The sequence below is a fragment of the Carcharhinus amblyrhynchos genome, chromosome 23, assembly GCF_965287045.1.
Source record: "Carcharhinus amblyrhynchos chromosome 23, sCarAmb.v2.hapA, whole genome shotgun sequence".
In the NCBI taxonomy this organism is placed as follows: Eukaryota; Metazoa; Chordata; class Chondrichthyes; order Carcharhiniformes; family Carcharhinidae; genus Carcharhinus; species Carcharhinus amblyrhynchos.
Window position 1 is genome coordinate 58,488 of NC_137346.1, and position 12,827 is coordinate 71,314.

Genomic DNA, 12,827 nt, shown 5'->3' on the forward strand with positions numbered 1-12,827 from the left:
GCAAAACCCGCTTCCTTGATTTTTTGTGGCTGAATATCTGGAGACATTCTGGAGAGAAAGATACCCACTTTCTCACCAAATACAACGCTCTGCCATTTTTTGCTAAGATTTAGCACACAAACTTCACCTAATCCTCAACATTAGACCTAACAAACACATGTTTTCTTTCACTGATTGACTAAACCTACTCACCCTCTCATCAAACCCTCCCATCCAACCTCCGCAGCCTCTTCTCCATCTCCTATACTATTTCCTCTTCAATCCCCTCTCCTCCCTCATCCCAAACCTCTCTCCTCCCATCCTGTTCATCCGCCTCTCACCAAACTCCTCCATTCCTCTAAAAGAACATCTTTTATATTTTTTGCTTGTTACTTTGTGCTTTAATTTTCTCTCCTGGTAATTTAAACCCTTCTTTTCCCAACTTGGGATGTGGTGCTGTATCTTGGCAAGATGCTGTTTGATTGAATGTAGCATATAAAGTTTTAGAAAACAATTGAAAAAGGTACCCATTGATCTTTTCCTTTCTGTGCTGGCCGTTGTTTTATGTTCTTCTGTATTTTCCCACAATGTTTCAAAAATTCCTGTGAAAAGAAAAATGTGTTTAGTTCCAGATACCCAACTAAGTCTCATATGAGTCAATAAAAGTAAGAGTGGAATCTTTTATCCAGGGAGATTGCTCATTCCACAACAATCATGAAGAAATGATATGGAGATGCCAGCTTTGGACTGGGGTGGGCACAGTAAGAAGTCTCAACACCAGGTTAAAGTCCAACAGGTTAATTTGGAATCACGAGCTTTCAGGATGAAGGAGCAACATTCTAAAAGCTCATGATTCCAAATAAACTCACTGGACTTTAACCTGGTGCTGTGAGACTTCTTATTATGAAGAAAGGGGAATCCTGGTTAACCGAGGAATTGAAGGAGCAGTCTACAGTGACATAAGGGAACACACGACCCGCACCTAGGAGTCAGTGTAGATTTGGACAGAGCCTTGTGTAGAAGCATGCATGGAGACGGCCCCTTGCTTGAACCTGTACTGAACCTATGTATAAAATTTCTCATTGTTAATAAATACTTACTGTCAAACTATCAAAGACAATGACTATGTTAATAAGATCTATTAAACTATGCCCAAGACCTTATAACACATAGTACTGCATGCATGTTAAACAGCAGAGGAAGAATAGAGAGAGCTGAGCTATCCCAGAACCAATGGATCAGATCAAAACTCCACAGCCCTGCCATATGCAACATGAAAGATGATAAACAAGTAACATCGTCAGAGGAGGCTCCACAAACATCCCCATCCTCAATGATGGTGGAGAGCAGCACATCAGTGAAAAATAGTGGGCGGCACAGTGGCACAGTGATTTAGCATTGCTGCCTCAGCGCCAGGAACCCAGTTTCAATTCCGGCCTCGGGTCACTGCCTGTGTGGAGTTTGCACATTTTCCCCGTGTCTGCGTGGGTTTTCTCTGGGTGCTCCAGTTTCCTCCCACACTCCGAAGATGTGCAGGTTAGGTAGACTGGCCACACTAAATTGACCCTAGCGTCAGGAGGATTATCAGGGTAACTGCATGGGGTTATTGGGATAGGGCCTGAGTGAGATTGTAGTCGGTGCAGACTCAATGGGCCAAATGGCCTTCTGCTGTACTGTAGGGATTCTATGATTCTATGGTAGTTATTATCGGTGTAGATTCAGTGGGCCAAAGGGGCTTTATTGCACTGTACAACTCTGACTCTGTGAAGCATTTGCAACAATCTTCTTCTAGGAGTGTCAAGTGGATGATCCTTCAGAGGTCTCCAGAATCACAGATGCCAGTCTTCAGCCAATTTGATTAATTCCATGTGACAGCATGAAACATCTGGAATCACTGGATACAGCAAAGGCTATGGGCCTTGATTGTATTCCTAAATATTTCTACATCCCGAGTCAAGCTGTTCCAGTACATTGGCAACACTGTCATCTCCTGAATAGGATGGGAATACAAGGACATGGTCCCCAGAAGGATTGGGGGCTTTAGTTAAGTCAGGCAGCATGGTCAGTGCAGGCTTGGAGGGTTGAAGGGCCTGTTCCTGTGCTGTAATGTTCTTTGTACTTGGCAATGTGTAAAACTGCCCAAGTATACCTTATCCAGAAAAAGGACAAATTCAACCTGTCCACTCTCATCAGCAGCACAGTAATTAACAATGTAATCAAGTGACAGCGCAGCATTAAAACTGCTCACCAATATCTAGTTTGGGTTCTGCCAGGACAACATGTCTTCAGACTTCATTATAGTCTTACTGAATTCCAGAAGTTAAGTAAGAAGGGCTGCCTTTGATATTAAGGCATAATTTGATGAAAGTTGGCATCAAGGAACCTTAACAATTCAATTCAATGGAAATCAGAGAGCAATCTCTCCACCGATTAGAATTACGCCTATCACAAAAGAAGCAGATTATGTTCTTTGGAAGTCAATCAATTCAAACCCAGACAAAGCTGCAGGAGTTTGCAGATGATCTAAAATAGATGGTATTGCAGACAATGAGGAAAGTTATCAAAAATTGCAGCAAGATCTTCATCAGCTGGAGAAGTGGGCCAAGAAATGGCAAACGGAGTTCAATACAGATAAGTGTGAGGTGTTGCATTTTGGAAAGTCAAATCAAGGTAAGACTTCTTTCTCAATGAATGGTAGGACCTTAGGGAGTATCATAGAACACAGCAACGTTGGAGTTCAGGTGCATGGCTTCTAAAGGTGGTGTCACAGGTAGGAAGGGCAGTGAAGAAGGCTTTTGGCAGGCAGGCCTTTATCAGTCAGGGCACTGAGTATAGAAGTTGGGAAGTTGCAGTTGTACAGGACGTTGGTGAGGCTGCACCTGGAATATTGTGTTCCGTTTTGGTCGCCTTGCTATAGGAAAGATGTTATTAAACTGGAGAGCATGCAGAAAAGGTTCACAAGGATGTTACCGGGGCTCAAGGGACTGAGTTATAGGGACAGATTGGACAGGCTTGGATTTTTTCTTTGGAGAAAATGAGATGGGAGACTGAAGAGTGATCTTATAGAGGTGCATAAGATAATGAGAGGCATGGATAGGGTGAATGCTCTCAATCTTTTTCCCAGGGACTGGGGAATCAAGAATAGAGGGCATAGGTTTCAGTTAAGAGGGGAAAGAATTAAGGCAAACCTGAGGAGCAACTTTTTTACACAGAGGGGGGTTACGTATGTGGAGTGAACTGTAAGTGGAAATGTTTGAGGCAGGGACATTGACAATATTTAAAAGGCATTTGGACAGATTCATTAATAGGAAAGGTTTAGAAGGATATGGGCCAAATGCAGGCAAATGGGGTTAGCTTAGATGGGCATTATGATCGGCATGGCCCAGTTTGGACCAAAGGGCCTGTCTCCATGCCATAGATTCTATGAGTTCCTCAGAATAGTGTGCTCAACTGGGTACAATTTTGTCTTTTAAAAAGCATTTAGATAATTAAATGGGATTAGAGGGATATGCGGCAAATGTGGGTAATTGGGATTAGCTTAGGGGTATTTAAAATAAAGGACGGCATGGACAAGTTTCCATACTGTAAACCTCTATGACTCTATGACAGAATCATCTTCTGCTACTTTCACAATTGTGAAGCTACTGTGTCTTTAAGAAATGTATTTTTTAATCATGTTCTCTGCAGTTATAAGCAGCTTTTTTTTGCATTGTGACACCAGCTGCCTGATTAGATGTCCTTTTATTGCTGCTTAAATGGTATAAATGATGTGTTGTTTATTTTTACTCTGGGCCTAATGCACTTTCTGGGAGTTTATGACCTTTTGAATTGTGATTGAATGATTGATGGTCAGGTGGGACAGGTATTTTCTCTGTCAAAAGTTCTTTTGCTTTCAGTTTTGGCTGTTGGCTAGTTAGAAGTGTTTGCACTTCAGGCTGGATGTAGTGTTCTGTCTCTCTCTTTCTCTTTCTGGTGTTTTTTGAAGCTGTTCTAACTTAAATCTTGCCTGGGTGTGTGTCAAAAAAGCTGCAGAGTCCAACAACAAAATGAGAACATAAGAGCTTCCTATGCTAATCCCAAAAAAGGTGTTTATGGGGCTTGTTTGTTTGGAACAGTGCATTTAGTTGTTAAGGTTTATACAATATCATATTTTATTCATGTTTGTACTTGGTAAAAGGTAAATTTTGTTCGATAAAAGCTCCCTAGTTGGTCATTTGAATCATATCTGCAGTGAAGCAACTTGTGCTTAGCTATGCCAAATTCAAATTGCAAAACTTATGATCTAGATTGAGTTACATAGAAACATAGAAACTAGAAGCAGGAGTAGGCCATTCGGCTCTTCAAGCCTGCTCTGCCATTCATCTTGATCATGGCTGATCAGCAAATTCAATATCCTGTTCCTACCTTCTTCCCATATCTCTTGATCCCTTTTCAGAAGGGGATCTTCATAAAATACCTTGCAGTTTCTGACCTGGATAATAACAACTGAGGGCTATTTGTAGGATTTAAATCTATATTCCTTGATTGATTTGAGAATACTGGACTCAACAACAGTGAGTGGTGAGCATATTTGTGTTTTCTTTTCAAGTGTTGTATTCAGGTTTAAATAGGAAGTGCCTGTGGAATAATGGCTCCTTCAGAGGCTAAGAAGTTCATGGGGGTGGAAGAAGTCACTCAGGGTGGTTTACAAAAGGTGATTAAAACAGCTTTTGGAATTGGCACAAATGCTGCAGTTAATATTACCTGACGGTGTGAGGAAGGGGGACGTGATTGCGATGATAGCTCTGCATTTAATTTTGCCAGAATACAGTCAGAGTAATTGGAAATGACTAGAATTAATTTACAAGTGAAACAGCTTGAACATGAAAAAGAATTGAAACAATTTGAATTGCGACAAGAGAAAGAAATAAGACTGCTTAAATTGCAGGCAAGGGAAAAAGAAAAGGAAGGACAGCCCTAGCAGAAGAAAGGGAGAATTTGAACTTCTGCAACTGGCAATAAAAAAAGAATGTCAGTTTAAATTGGTGGAGGTAAAGGGAAAATTTGAGAATTGTGATGAGGACAGTGAGAAAGAACAATAACATCATAGTCAAAGACCTGTTGGGATCTATTTAAATATGTCCAAGCATTGTCAAGGTTTGATGAGAAGGATGTAGAAGTCTTTTTCATTTCATTTGAGAAAGTAGCTAAACAGATGAAACACCCACAGACCATAAGGGTATTACTGATTCAAACATAATTGGTAGGGAGAGCTAGTGTGGTATTTGCATCACTATCAGAGGAAGAGTCTTGGCATTATGATCAGGTAAAAAGCTCAATCTTAGGTGCACATGAACTGATGCCAGATGCCTGAAGATAATGGTTTAGAAATCTAAGGAAAGAACCTGGTCAAACATTTGAAAGCATCAAATAAAGTAATTTTGATTGGTGGATAAAGGTTTTGAAAATAGACCAGATGTATGAAAATCTTAGAGAAATTATTATTTTGGAAGAGTTTAAAAATCCATTTCTTGATGTAGTGAGAACTAATGTGGAAGAGCAGAAGGACAAAACTGCAAGGTTAGCAGCAGAAATGGCAGATAATTATGAATTAGTTCATAAATCAAAGTTTAGTTTCTGACAACACTTTCAGCCTGTGAGGAATTGAAACGGGGGAAAAGAGAAATCTCAGGTGGTAAAGGTAAAGGAGATCTTGTGAGAGATACTAAAGACAGTGTACCTCAGGTTAAAAAGGAAGTACAGGAGGTGGAAGAGAAATGAAAAGCGTCATGTTTTAACTGTAATAAATTAGGCCACGCAAAGTTGCAGGAAGATTGACGTGGTAAAACAGGATAAGCCAGTGGAATTTGTTAAAGTGGTACAGGAAAGCCCAGTTGAAGCAAAAGAGGTGCAAAAGAATGTGCAGCCAATTCGGAGGTTCGTTGATAAGGTGCCAGATCTTGTGAAAAAATTTACTCGTGTCCCACGAAGAATGGGTAAACAAATTACCATTTAAGAGACACAGGAGCAAGTCAATCTCTAATGCAAAGAAGAAAGAACAGTACAGCACAGGAACTGGCCCGACGGCCCACCAAGTCTGTGCCGACACAAGTGCCTCTCTAATCTAATATTTTCTTGCCTCTACATTGTCCATTTCCCTCTATTTCCTGCCTACTCATGTATCTACAGTAAGAAGTCTCACAACACCAGGTTAAAGACCAACAGGTTTAATTTGGTGGCTATTCATGGATCTTGAACGTTGTTATAGAATATGCTTCCAACTCCTCCTTCTGTATTTCCTTTTTAACTTGAGGTTCCAGGAATTCACCACCCTCTGTGTGAAAAGCTTGCCCCTTACATCTCTTTTAAACTTTTTCCCTCTCACTTTCAACCTATGTCCCTGCATAATTGACCTTTCAGCCCTGGGAAAAAGATTCTGACTATCCACTCTATCCAAGCCTGTCATAATCTTGTAAACCTCTATCAGGTACCCCCTCATCCCCTGACACTCCAATGAAAACAATCCAAGTTTGTTCAACCTTTCTTCATAGTCCATATCGTCCAAACCAGGCAACATCCTGGTAAATCTCTTCTGCACCCTTTCCAATGCATCAACATCCTTCCGGTAGTGAGGTGACCAGAATAGTACATAATACTCCAAATGCGGCCTAACGAAAGTCTTAAACAGATGCAAAGTTGGCGAGTCCACAACTGCTGCAGGCAGGGCATTCCACGCCCTTACTACCCTCTGAGTAAAGAACCTACCTCTGACATCCGTCCTATAATTACCACCCCTTAATTTAAAGCTATGTCCCCTCGTGTTAGCCATCACCATCCGAGGAAAAAGGCTCTCACTGTCCACCCTATCTAACCCTCTGATCATCTTGTATGCCTCAATTAGGTCACCTCTCAACCTTCTTCTCTCCAACGAAAACAACCTCAAGTCTCTCAGCCTTTCCTCATAAGACCTTCCCACCATACCAGGCAACATCCTGGTAAACCTCCCCTGCACCCTTTCCAATGCCTCCACATCCTTCTTATAATGCGGAGACCAGAACTGTACGCAATACTCCAAGTGCGGCCGCACCAGAGTTTTGTGCAGTTGCAACATGATCTCACGGCTCCGAAATTCAATCCCTCTACCAATAAAAGCTAACACACCGTATGCCTTCTTAACAGCCTTATCAACCTGGGTGCCAACTTTCAGGGATCTATGCACATGTACACCGAGATCTCTCTGCTCATCGACACTACTAAGAGTCCTTCCATTAGCCCTATATTCTGTACTCCTGTTACTCTTTCCAAAGTGAATTACCTCACACTTTTCCATATTAAACTCCATTTGCCACCTCTCGGTCCAGCTCTGCAGTTTATCTATGTCCCTCTGCAAACTGTAACATCCATCCTCACTGTCTACAATTCCTCCGACTTTAGTGTCATCAGCAAATTTACTAACCCATCCTTCTACACCCTCATCTCGGTCATTTATAAAAATGACAAACAGCAGTGGCCCCAAAACAGATCCCTGAGGTACACCACTTGTAACTGAACTCCAGGTTGAATATTTCCCATCAACCACAACCCTCTGTCTTCTATCAGCTAGCCAATGCCTGATCCAAACTGCTAAATCACCCTCAATCCCATGCATCTGCATTTTCTGCAGTAGCTTACCATGTGGAACCTTATCAAACACTTTGCTAAAATCCATATACACCACATCAACTGCCTTACCCTTATCCACCTCTTTGGTCACCTTTTCAAAAAACTTGATAAGGTTTGTGAGGCATGACCTACCCTTCACAAAACCGTGTTGACTGTCCCTAATCAATTTATTTCTCTCCAAATGATTATAAATCCTATCCCTTATAATTCTTTCCAAAACTTTGCCCATAACAGAAGTAAGGCTCACTGGTCTATAATTACCAGGATGGTCTCTAATCCCCTTCTTGAACAAGGGGACAGCATTTGCTATCCTCCAGTCGTCTAGCACTATACCTGTAGCCAATGACGACATGAAGATCAAAGCCAAAGGCTCTGCAATCTCCTCCCTAGCCTCCCAGAGAATCCTAGGGTAAATCCCATCCAGCCCAGGGGACTTATCTATTTTCATTCTCTCGAGAATTGCTAACATCTCGTCCTTAAGTACCTCAATCCCATCTAGTCTAAAAGCCTGTATCTCAGTATTCTCCTCGACTACATTGACTTTGTCCTGCATAAATACTGACGAAAAATATTCATTTAGTGCCTCTCCTATCTCTTCAGGCTCCACGCACAACTTCCCACTACTGTCTCTGACTGGCCCTAATCTTGCCCTAACCAATCTTTTATTCTTGACATGCCGATAGAAAGCTTTAGGGTTCTCCTTGATCCTATCCCCCAATGTCTTCTCATGTCCTCTTCTAACTCTTCTTAACACTCTCTTTAGCTCCTTCCTGGCTAATTTGTAACTCTCCAGTGCCCTAACTGAGCCTTCACATCTCATCTATACATAAGCCTCCTTCTTCTTCTTCACTAGAGATTCAACTTCTTTAGTACACCACGGTTCCCTCGCTCGATCACTTCCTCCCTGCCTGACAGGTACATATTTATCAAGGACTCGCAGTGGCTGCTCCTTGAACAAGCTCCACATTTCAGTTGTTCCCAGCCCCTGCAGTTTCCTACTCTAACCTACGTATCCTAAATCTCGCCTAATCGCCTCATAATTTCCTTTCCCCCAGCTATAACTTCTGCCCTTCGGTATATGCCTATCCCTTTCCATCACTAAGGTAAACGTAACCGAATTGTGGTCACTATCACCAAAGTGCTCACCTATCTCCAAGTCTAACACCTGGTCTGGTTCATTACCCAGTACCAAATCCAATGTGGCCTCACCTCTTGTTGGCCTATCTACATACTGTGTCAGGAAACCTTCCTGCACACATTGGACAAAAACTGACCCCTCTAACGTGCTTGAGCTATAGCTTTTCCAATCAATATTTGTAAAGTTAAAGTCCCCCATAACAACTACTCTGTTACTTTCGCTCCTATCAAGGATCATCTTTGCAATCCTTTCCTCTACATCTCTGGAACTTTTCGGAGGCTGATAAAAAACTCCCAGCAGGGTGACCTCTCCTTGTTTCTAATCTCAGCCCATACTATCTCAATAGACAGGTCCACATCAAACATCCTTTCCGCCACCATAACACAGTCCTTGACTAACAATGCCATGCCTCCCCCTCTTCTACCACCTTCTCTGCTCTGACTGAAACATCTGAACCCCGGAACCTGCAACAACCATTCCTGTCCCTGCTGTATCCATGTGTCTGAAATGGCCACAACATCGAAGTCCCAGGCACCAATCCAGGCTGCAAGTTCATCTACCTTATTGCATATGCTCCTCGCATTAAAGTATACACACTTCAACCCACCCTCCCGCCTGCCCATACCCTGCTGCGACCTAGAAACCTTATCCATGACCTCCCTATTCTCATCCTCCTGTACACTGGACCTGCAATTCAGGTTCCCACCCCCCCCCCGAATCAGTGTAAACCCCCCCGAATAGCATTGGCAAATTTTCCCCCCAAGATATTGGTACCCCTCTGGTTCAGGTGCAGACCATCCCTTTTGTAGAGGTCCCACCTTCCCCAGAATGAGACCTAATTGTCCAAGTATCTGAAACCCTCCCTCCTGCACCATCCCTTTAGCCACAAGTTCAAATGTTCTCTCTCCCTTTTCTTCTCCATGCTATCCCGCGGCACAGGTTAAAAACCAGAGATAACAACTCTGTTTGTTTTAGCCCTAAGCTTCCACCTGAACTCCCTGAATTTCTGCCTTACATCCCGGTCTCTTTTCCCACCTATGTCATGGGTGCCTACGTGAACCATGACTTGGGGCTGGTTCCCCTCCCCCTTAAGGATCTCGAACACTCGATCAGAGACATCACAGACCCTGGCACCTGGGAGGCAACATACCAACTGCGAGTCTTGCTCTTTCCCACAGACTCTCCTATCTGTCCCCTTAACTATGGAATCCCCAATCACTAATCCTGTTCTCTTCTTCCCCCTTCCCATCTGAGCATCAAGGACAGGCTCTACTCCCGAGACCTGTACCCCATGGCTTACCCCAGTTCAGTCTTCCTCCCCAACAGCATCCAAAACAGAGTACTTATTTTGGAGAGGAAAAGCCACGGGGAATCTCTGCTCTGACTGCTTCTTACCCCTTCTAGCAGTCACCCACGTATCACTTTCAGCAGTAACTATCTCCCTGTAACTTTTATCAATAGCTGCCTCTGCTTCCCGAATGATCCATAGTTCCTCCAGTTCCAGCTCCAGGTCCCTAACACAGTCCTCAAGGAGCTGGAAATGGATGCACTTCCTGCAGGTGTAATCAACCGGGACACTACCAGTGTCCCTCACCTCAAACATCCCACAGGAGGAACACTGCACTGCCTGCACTGCCATCCCTAGCAGATAGAACATTACAGCACAGTACAGGCCTTTCGGCCCTTGATGTTGCGCCGACCAGTGGAGCCAATCTAATGACCCTCTAACCTAAACTATTCCAATATTATCCATGTGCCTATCCACTGACCATTTGAATGCCCTTAAAGTTGGCGAGTCCACAACTGCTGCCGGCAGGGCATTCCATGCCCTTACTACCCTCTGACATCCGTCCTATATTTATCACCCCTCAATTTAAAGCTATGTCCCCTTGTGTTAGCCATCACCATCTGAGTAAAAAGGCTCTCACTATCCACCCTGTCTCACCCTCTGATCATAGAACATAGAACATAGAACACAGAACACTACAGCACAAACAGGCCCGTCGGCCCACAAGTTGCACTGATTACATCCATACCCACCAAGCCATAGAACTATCTGTAACTCCCAATCCCATTAAATCCCATATACTCATCCAGAAGTCTTTTAAAAGACCCCAGCGAGTTTGCCTCTACCAGCACCGATGGCAGCCTATTCCACTCACTCACCACCCTCTGAGTGAAAAACTTTCCCCTAACATCTCCTCTGTACTTGCTTCCCAGCACCTTAAACCTGTGTCTTCTCGTAGTGACTATTTCAGCCCTGGGAAATAGCCTCCGAGAATCCACCCTATCTATTCCTTTCAACATTTTATAAACCTCTATCAGGTCGCCTTTCAACCTTCATTTCTCCAGGGAGAAGAGACCTAGCTCCCTCAACCTATCTTCATAAGGCATGCCTCCCAATCCATGCAACATCCTTGTAAATCACCTCTGCACCCTCTCAATAGCTTCCACATCCTTCTTGTAGTGAGGTGACCAGAACTGCACACAGTACTCCAAGTGGGTTCTGACAAGGGTCCTATAAAGTTGCAGCATTACCTCCCGACTCCCAAATGAAATCCCTCGATTAATGAAGGCCAGTACACCATATGCCTTCTTGACCACATCCTCCACCTGCGAGGCTGATTTAAGAGTCCTATGGACCTGGACCCCAAGATCCTTCTGCTCTTCAACACTGCTAAGACTCCTACCCTTGATATTGTACTCCTTCATCCCATTGGTCCTGCCAAAATGGACCACTACACATTTATCTGCGTTGAAGTCCATCTGCCACTTCTTGCATCCTATCTATGTCCCGCTGCAACTTCTGACATCCCTCCAGACCATCCATAACACCACCAACCTTCGTATCGTCGGCGAACTTTCTAACCCATCCCTCCACTTCCTCATCCAGGTCATTTATGAAAATGATAAACAGCAAGGGTCCTAGAACAGATCCCTGGGGCACTCCACTGGTGACTGACCTCCATGCAGAAAAAGACCCATCCACAACCACTCTCTGCCTTGTGCAGGCAAGCCAGTTCTGGGTCCACAAGGCACCAGCCCCTTGGATACCATGCCCTCTCACCTTCTCAGGAAGTCTTGCATGGGGGACCTTATCAAACGCCTTGCTGAAGTCCATGTAAACCACATCCACCGCTCTTCCTTCGTCAATGTGTTCAGTCACATTTTCAAAGAACTCAACTAGGCTCGTAAGGCACAACCTGCCCTTGACAAAGCCGTGCTGACTATTTCTGATCATTCTAAACTTCTCTAAATGCTCCTAAATCTTGTTCCTCAGAATCCTCTCCATCAACTTACCAACCGCTGAAGTCAAACTCACCGGTCGGTAATTTCCCGGGCTATCCCTGTTCCCTTTCTTGAAAATAGGAACCACATCCGCAATCCTCCAATCCTCCGGAACCTCTCCTGTCTCCATTGACAACGCAATGATCATCGCCAGGGGCTCTGCAATCACTTCCCTCACCTCCCACAGTAACCTGGGGTACATCCCATCCGGTCCCGGCGACTTATCTATCTTGATAGAAGTTAAAAGTTCCAACACATCCCCTTTCTTAACATCCACATACTCAATCTTTTCAGTCTGCCGCAAACCTGTAGTACAACCTCCCAGATCACTTTCCACCGTGAATACCGAGGCAAAGTACTCATTAAGCACCTCTGCCATTTCTTCTGCCGGTTCCACACAGACTTTTCCCCCTTCACCTTTTATAGGTCCAATCTCTTCACTTCTCATCATTTTACTCTTCACATATTTGTAGAACGCCTTGGGATTCTCCTTAATCGTACATGCCAAGACCTTCTCATGTTCCCTTCTGGGTCTCCTAATTTCCTTTTTAAGCTCCTTTCTACAATACTTATACTCCTCTAGATCCTTAACATCTCCTTGCTCTCTGAGCAAGGAATGTCAAACATTCCTTGAAAATCCGCCACCTTCCTTCAGTACTTTTCCCCAAGAATACCTCCTTCCAGTTTACTCATCCAATTATCTGCCTGATGTCTTCATATTTCCCCTTTCTCCAGACAAACACCTTCCTAGCCTGCCTGATTCTAACTCTTTCCAATGCTA

At 43.7% G+C, this 12,827-nt stretch overlaps 1 protein-coding gene across 1 annotated transcript in view; it reads right to left on the minus strand.

The window, feature by feature from the left end:
- The window catches only part of LOC145357476 (integrin alpha-E-like), a 453,795-nt gene that overhangs the window by 41,930 nt on the left and 399,038 nt on the right, over nucleotides 1-12,827 (minus strand). Inside the window, exon 33 of the mRNA XM_080210848.1 lies at nucleotides 507-581. Coding sequence (XP_080066974.1) covers nucleotides 507-581 — 75 coding nt within the window. The remainder of the gene's footprint in view (nucleotides 1-506; nucleotides 582-12,827) is intronic.